The following is a 7,578-nucleotide window of genomic DNA, read 5'->3' as shown; positions in this document are numbered from 1 at the left end:
AACCTGAAACACGTTTGAAATGTTTTAAACGCTTATATTGTAAATAATAGCCACTTTTTTTTTAGCAATACAGGATATGAAAGGTAACGAACATTTTTCTTAACTATATGTGTTCAGCAGAATCAGTAAAGTGCTATCTATAGCTATGCTTTCGAAGGCTAATCGGTCCATCGCGTGTATTGGTTAAGTCCAATGCTGTGTCAACATTTTTAAGGTTTCAGTGTGCATTATGAAATCTATATAAACCACATACAGTACAAGCTGGCTACTTCATGTGGTATAGGGCCTACTGTACACGCTCTCTACTTTATGTGGTATAGGGCCTACTGTACACGCTCTCTACTTTATGTGGTATAGGGCCTACTGTACACGCTCTCTACTTCATGTGGTATAGGGCCTACTGTACACGCTCTCTACTTCATGTGGTATAGGGCCTACTGTACAAGCTCTGTACTTCATGTAGTATAGGGCCTACTGTACACGCTATCTACTTCATGTGGTATAGGGCCTACTGTACACGCTCTCTACTTCATGTGGTATTGGGCCTACTGTACACGCTCTCTACTTCATGTGGTATAGGGCCTACTGTACACGCTCTCTACTTTATGCTACACATGTGGTATAGGGTCTACTGTACACGCTCTCTACTTCATGTGGTATTGGGCCTACTGTACACGCTCTCTACTTCATGTGGTATAGGGCCTACTGTACACGCTCTCTACTTCATGTGGTATAGGGCCTACTGTACACGCTCTCTACTTCATGTGGTATAGGGCCTACTGTACACGCTCTCTACTTCATGTGGTATAGGGCCTACTGTACACGCTCTCTACTTTATGTGGTATAGGGCCTACTGTACACGCTCTCTACTTCATGTGGTATAGGGCCTACTGTACATGCTCTCTACTTCATGTGGTATAGGGCCTACTGTACATGCTCTCTACTTCATGTGGTATAGGGCCTACTGTACAAGCTCTGTACTTCATGTGGTATAGGGCCTACTGTACACGCTCTCTACTTCATGTGGTATAGGGCCTACTGTACATGCTCTCTACTTCATGTAGTATAGGGCCTACTGTACACGCTCTCTACTTCATGTGGTATAGGGCCTAGTGTACACGCTCTCTACTTCATGTGGTATAGGGCCTACTGTACACGCTCTCTACTTCATGTGGTATAGGGCCTACCGTACACGCTCTCTACTTCATGAGGTATAGGGCCTACTGTACACGCTCTCTACTTTATGTGGTATAGGGCCTACTGTACACGCTCTCTACTTTATGTGGTATAGGGCCTACTGTACACGCTCTCTACTTCATGTGGTATAGGGCCTACTGTACACGCTCTCTACTTTATGTGGTATAGGGCCTACTGTACACACTCTCTACTTCATGTGGTATAGGGCCTACTGTACACGCTCTCTACTTCATGTGGTATAGGGCCTACTGTACATGCTCTCTACTTCATGTGGTATAGGGCCTACTGTACACGCTCTCTACTTCATGTGGTATAGGGCCTACTGTACTCGCTCTCTACTTTATGCTACACATGTGGTATAGGGCCTACTGTACACGCTCTGTACTTCATGTGGTATAGGGCCTACTGTACACGCTCTCTACTTCATGTGGTATAGGGCCTACTGTACACGCTCTCTACTTCATGTGGTATAGGGCCTACTGTACACGCTCTCTACTTCATGTGGTATAGGGCCTACTGTACACGCTCTCTACTTCATGAGGTATAGGGCCTACTGTACACGCTCTCTACTTTATGTGGTATAGGGCCTACTGTACACGCTCTCTACTTTATGTGGTATAGGGCCTACTGTACACGCTCTCTACTTCATGTGGTATAGGGCCTACTGTACACGCTCTCTACTTTATGTGGTATAGGGCCTACTGTACACGCTCTCTACTTTATGTGGTATAGGGCCTACTGTACACGCTCTCTACTTCATGTGGTATAGGGCCTACTGTACACGCTCTCTACTTCATGTGGTATAGGGCCTACTGTACACGCTCTGTACTTCATGTGGTATAGGGCCTACTGTACACGCTCTGTACTTCATGTGGTATAGGGCCTACTGTACTCGCTCTCTACTTTATGCTACACATGTGGTATAGGGTCTACTGTACACGCTCTCTACTTCATGTGGTATAGGGCCTACTGTACACGCTCTCTACTTCATGTGGTATAGGGCCTACTGTACACGCTCTGTACTTCATGTGGTATAGGGCCTACTGTACTCGCTCTCTACTTTATGCTACACATGTGGTATAGGGCCTACTGTACACGCTCTGTACTTCATGTGGTATAGGGCCTACTGTACATGCTCTCTACTTCATGTGGTATAGGGCCTACTGTACACGCTCTCTACTTCATGTGGTATAGGGCCTACTGTACACGCTCTCTACTTTATGTGGTATAGGGCCTACTGTACACGCTCTCTACTTCATGTGGTATAGGGCCTACTGTACACGCTCTCTACTTCATGTGGTATAGGGCCTACTGTACACGCTCTGTACTTCATGTGGTATAGGGCCTACTGTACACGCTCTCTACTTCATGTGGTATAGGGCCTACTGTACACGCTCTCTACTTCATGTGGTATAGGGCCTACTGTACACGCTCTCTACTTCATGTGGTATAGGGCCTACTGTACTCGCTCTCTACTTTATGCTACACATGTGGTATAGGGCCTACTGTACACGCTCTGTACTTCATGTGGTATAGGGCCTACTGTACACGCTCTCTACTTCATGTGGTATAGGGCCTACTGTACAAGCTCTCTACTTCATGTGGTATAGGGCCTACTGTACACACTCTCTACTTTATGCTACACATGTGGTAAAGGGCCTACTGATCTTATATTGTGGACATACTTCCTTATATCTCATATATTTAAGCTTCCTTCCTACCATGAAATGTAAGGTTCTGTTTTATCAATATTTGCAGATTTTGTCACCATTTCTATAACAGCCCCTATTTTCTTTAACATTTTCTCATAGAGCTACCTTTTTGATATCTTATTTTGCCCAAGCACCTTAACAGTAGAGGAATTTGTAAATAGATAACTTGATAATTTATGCATTCCACCTTTTGGAAGTGTGATTATCTCAGCACAAAATTCACTACCATTTAATTTTTCCTTACTGAAATGTGCAGATTGGTTTACAGTAATTAGATTTCACCTTTTGTACAGTTTTGTGTCTACAATTTGTTGTGTTTGCATGTCTGCAAAATGCATGTTGCAGGTTACAGGTACTTGTTTTCAGTTGTGGACTGATGAGATATTGACCCATGCTTATGATCTGCTTTTTTTCTTGGTCCATTCATACAAGCAATCCAGAGGAATTTATGTAAAGCTCAGTTTAGAAGAATGCAATAGTTTTTAAGCTGTGTCTAATAATGCAGTCAACCACAATGTCTCTAGTTATTACAAAATTCGTCTTAGTATCACACACCCAGCATGCTATTTGCCAGTGCACTACATGCTCCTGGCTCTACCTTCAGATGCCACTAACAATAACCATACAAATATGAATTTAAAGAAAAAACAATTTGAATAAAATATATTTAAAACACAATATAAACCAACATTATAATCTCACAAACAAATAAGCTGTATTTATAAACAAATACTGTATAATTTGACCATGTCTGCACCTAGAAGATGAATTAAGAATTTTTTCTACTCCTAAGTATACATCATATTTAAGGTGGAGAGGATATATTTTGTATTATCGGGCACAAAATGACACTTTTGGTGTGTTATGGAGCAATTTTTACTTTCTGATATACAGAGCATAAAGAAAGTAATGTAATCTTGCAAAAAAAAAAAAATCGAGATTTTTGCAAACCTTGACGTTTTACACTTCCCTGAGTCGGAAAAACATAGTTTTGCAATCTTGTCTGTATGTATGTGTGTCTGTGACCATGATAACTTGAGTACCGATACAGCTAGTTTGATGAAATTTCATATATAAGTATTATATCAAATTTGTAGTTCTGTATCAACTTTTCAGCAATTTCCGATAACCGGACGTGGAACTTATTCTACTTTGAATTTTTCAAAAGCCTATAACTTGAGTACTGTTTCTAATAGATAAATAAAATTGCACATGTAAGTAAAAGATCTAATTCTCTGCCTTCTTTCAACTTTTGAGTAATATTCCACACTATTATACACATTTTGTTTGGCGTTCACTTAGTGCACAATTCTTTTTTTCTAGATTCTATTTTATTTTAAAAAGTTTAAGTAATAAATTTTGTCTATATCCCGAGTTGCCATCCCCGTAGTGTTATATAAGAATATTCGAGAAAGTTTAGGAGAGATCACTCCCGGTTTATTTAATTTTGCTTTCCAAGTATGAAAACTTAGGTTCCAAGTTTGCTGCAGCTGGCAGAAACCTGGATTCCACAGTAAAGAAAGCCAGTAAATGATTCATTCATTTGCTTACAATTTCTAATCTTCTTCTTATAAACTCTATTAAAACACTTGTAAATAGTATCTTTTCATTTTGTTTCCTTTTAAGTAATTTCAGTTATTTTTCGTTTAAAATGAAGTGTCAAAAGTGAATAGTGTGTAATGATAATCTTTATTTAATAATAATATATATATATATATATATATATATAAATATATAAATATATAAATATATATATATATATATATATATATATATATATATATATATATATATATATATATATATATATATATATATATATATATATATATATATATATATATATATATATATATATATATATATATATATATATATATTGCTATTTGGCGCCGCAGGCTTTCTCATGAGTGCTTTGGCGCATAAGTTTGTTTTAAAGACAAAATAGAGTATGAATACTGTGGGTTACTATAGTGCTCACTAAATAAAATCAGGCGTGTCCTTCTGCACCTCGGCAAGATGTTATTTAGTGCTTCGGGCTTTCCCATGAGCGCTATGGCGTCTCTGTTCATTTGAAACATTGCAATAGACTATGGATCAGACAGGGTATTACAATTGTTCACTAAATTAAATCAAGCATCTGCCGGTGCCCTTGCAAGGTGTGATTTGGTGTCCGGGCTATCCTGTGAGCACTATGGTGCTTACTTTCTTTTTAAAGAGTCCCTAGAATATTGACATGGTGGCATACAACATTGGATGATTAAACTGAGCCAAGGGCCGTACTCTGACCCCTGTTGTAATGTAACTGAGGGCTCCAGAGAGTGCCTGCTACATCCCTAACACCGGGGCAGTTGCCAAACTGTTACAGAGAGTGATTAACGTACACTCAAGGCTTTCATACAGCAGATGATGGGCGTGCTCAGCGGTAGTGTGGGCAAACCCATGCTCCAACAAATACGATAAATATAGTGCAGGCATTTGTTTACATTTAAACAACTCAGTTTCTGAAAACAAGGTCATGCATCTAAGAACATAGGATTGGTAAAGCATCGATGAAATCCTCTTAAAATATTATGTCAGATTTTCTTTTGAGGGACTTTATTCAATTCTTTTTGCCTTTTAAAAATAACAACAGAAAAACATGTTAATTAAAAAACTGTTAAATAGTAAAAACATAGCATTTAAAAATGTGGAATAAAGAAATAATATTACATTGTTATAATATAGAATAAGATAGAATGAGATTTTAAAAATGAATGAGTTTAGGATTTCATGAAATTGTTGGTTTTTTTTTTTTTTAGTTTAGTTTTGAATACATTTTCAGATTTAGTCTTATTTTTAAAATAAATAAATAAGATAAATAACATTTAAATACAAAACATAAAAACAAACAGCTTTTAACAATTTTTATTTGTGCATTTAAGCATTTGATGTTATACAGATAATTAAAAAAGTATTACTTAATTATTAAACACAGATTTGCATTTTAAAAAACACCTTTGGTAGGCCTTCACTGACACAGTGTTTATTATATGTGACTGACTTTGTCTTCATGCCAGAGAAGAATAAATCTGATTGTTTGATTTGTATTCTCATGTACTTAAACGGCCTACATCTTCTTAGTTTATATAAATGTAAACCTGGCTAATGCTTGAATGTAAGCTTTTTCTGTCTTCCATCTGTACAGTAGTACTTCCATTTCCAGCTGGATTTCATTCATTGGTTGCCACTGTATTGAAGATTGTTTCATTAAAACAAAGCTTGTTAAGTTCTGTCACAATTTCTAAAATAATTATCTTAATTTTATCTTTGTATTAAAACAAAAGGTGTTACTTTCTCTACTGCTTTAAGTTTTGTTACTCTATCCAGTGTACAAAACTTGCATAGTTTAGTTTTATTTTAATATGATGCTCTAATACATCATTTTTTTCATTATAACAATTTGAATTTAAATCACAGTGTGTGTAAATCTTGTCTCTGTGATTGTGAGATCTTTTTAAGAACAGATGATAAACTGCAGGTTGAGTTCACAATTTTATTTACAATAATTAAATCCACAGTTCATTTTTGTAATCAACATCCACCATAGCATTTATTTAGCACTAACCATCAAATAAGTACTTGAATACATAAGTTATAATTTAAGAATCACAGGAACAATACTGGATACTTTAGAGCACACCTTCATTCATGCTAACAGTGAACAAAAGTAGTTTCCCCTTGCATTTATTTTGGTGGTTTCCCAAACATCTCATTCACCAGGTTATATACACTCTAATTTTTGTACAGAAAAGCACTAAAACACAACGATTGATCACTCACCTATTACAGTCTGTTACAACTTACAATGAGCCATTGATTAACTTTTAAAAATCCATGTTAAATATGCATTAACTCATACTTTCCTAAAAGTTTATTTAAGGGACTTAATCACTTTATTTTACTGATATTTATTTCATAGAACTTTTGGTACAATGATTCAAAAGACAACTAATTATTAATTACTAATTCTTTATGGTATCCTTAAACAGATGTCCACTCAGGGCTATAAGAGGACAAGTTTTGATGAGGATGATTATGCCTCAAATGGCGGTACCCCACCACCAATGGACTTCCCAACTAGTATAGCATTTAAAGGGTATTTCACATATTTTATGTATTTTAAAAAAATAAAATCTGTGACTATTTTTACCTTTTTATTAATAATCTAGGTCTTAACCATACAAATCAAATAAATATTTTTTTTCCAAAAATATTTATTAGCCTATTAAAAGAAAACATTTATATTTATCAACATATCATCAGCATATGCAACTTTCTTTTACTAACTACAATTTATCTAATTTATGTATTCTAATTTTAGGAATAATCTCAGTCTCATCTCATGGAAGCACCGAACAGTCCAAGAGAAAGTTCTACTAGTACTAGTTGCCATTTTGACTACTGTCATTGTCACACTGGCGGGTGTTTTGGCTTTGAAAGATTCAGTGATTAAAGATCTTAATACTCAAGCCAAAAGTAAGGTCATCATATGTTTATTGCCTTGCGGCGTCAAAACGGCCAATGACAAAACGGCCCCGTCATAAGGGCCAATGACATATGGACCCCGTCAAAAAGGGCCAACGACATATGGACCCCGTCATATAGGCTTACGACAAATAGGCTCCCG

At 36.7% G+C, this 7,578-nt stretch overlaps 1 protein-coding gene across 10 annotated transcripts in view; it reads left to right on the top strand.

Moving 5' to 3' along the window:
• LOC131942632 (endothelin-converting enzyme homolog) overlaps window positions 1–7,578 on the top strand; it is a 50,397-nt gene that overhangs the window by 17,276 nt on the left and 25,543 nt on the right. For all 10 annotated transcript variants that reach the window (XM_059302522.1, XM_059302517.1, XM_059302524.1 and 7 more), the window contains 2 exons: window positions 6,941–7,047; window positions 7,273–7,427. In XM_059302522.1, the coding sequence (XP_059158505.1) occupies window positions 6,941–7,047; window positions 7,273–7,427 (262 nt within the window). The remainder of the gene's footprint in view (window positions 1–6,940; window positions 7,048–7,272; window positions 7,428–7,578) is intronic.

This window comes from Physella acuta, unplaced genomic scaffold (genome assembly GCF_028476545.2).
Source record: "Physella acuta isolate Inbredline_101_S28 unplaced genomic scaffold, ASM2847654v3 ptg000416l, whole genome shotgun sequence".
In the NCBI taxonomy this organism is placed as follows: domain Eukaryota; kingdom Metazoa; phylum Mollusca; class Gastropoda; family Physidae; genus Physella; species Physella acuta.
This window is presented reverse-complemented; position numbering and strand designations above follow the sequence as displayed.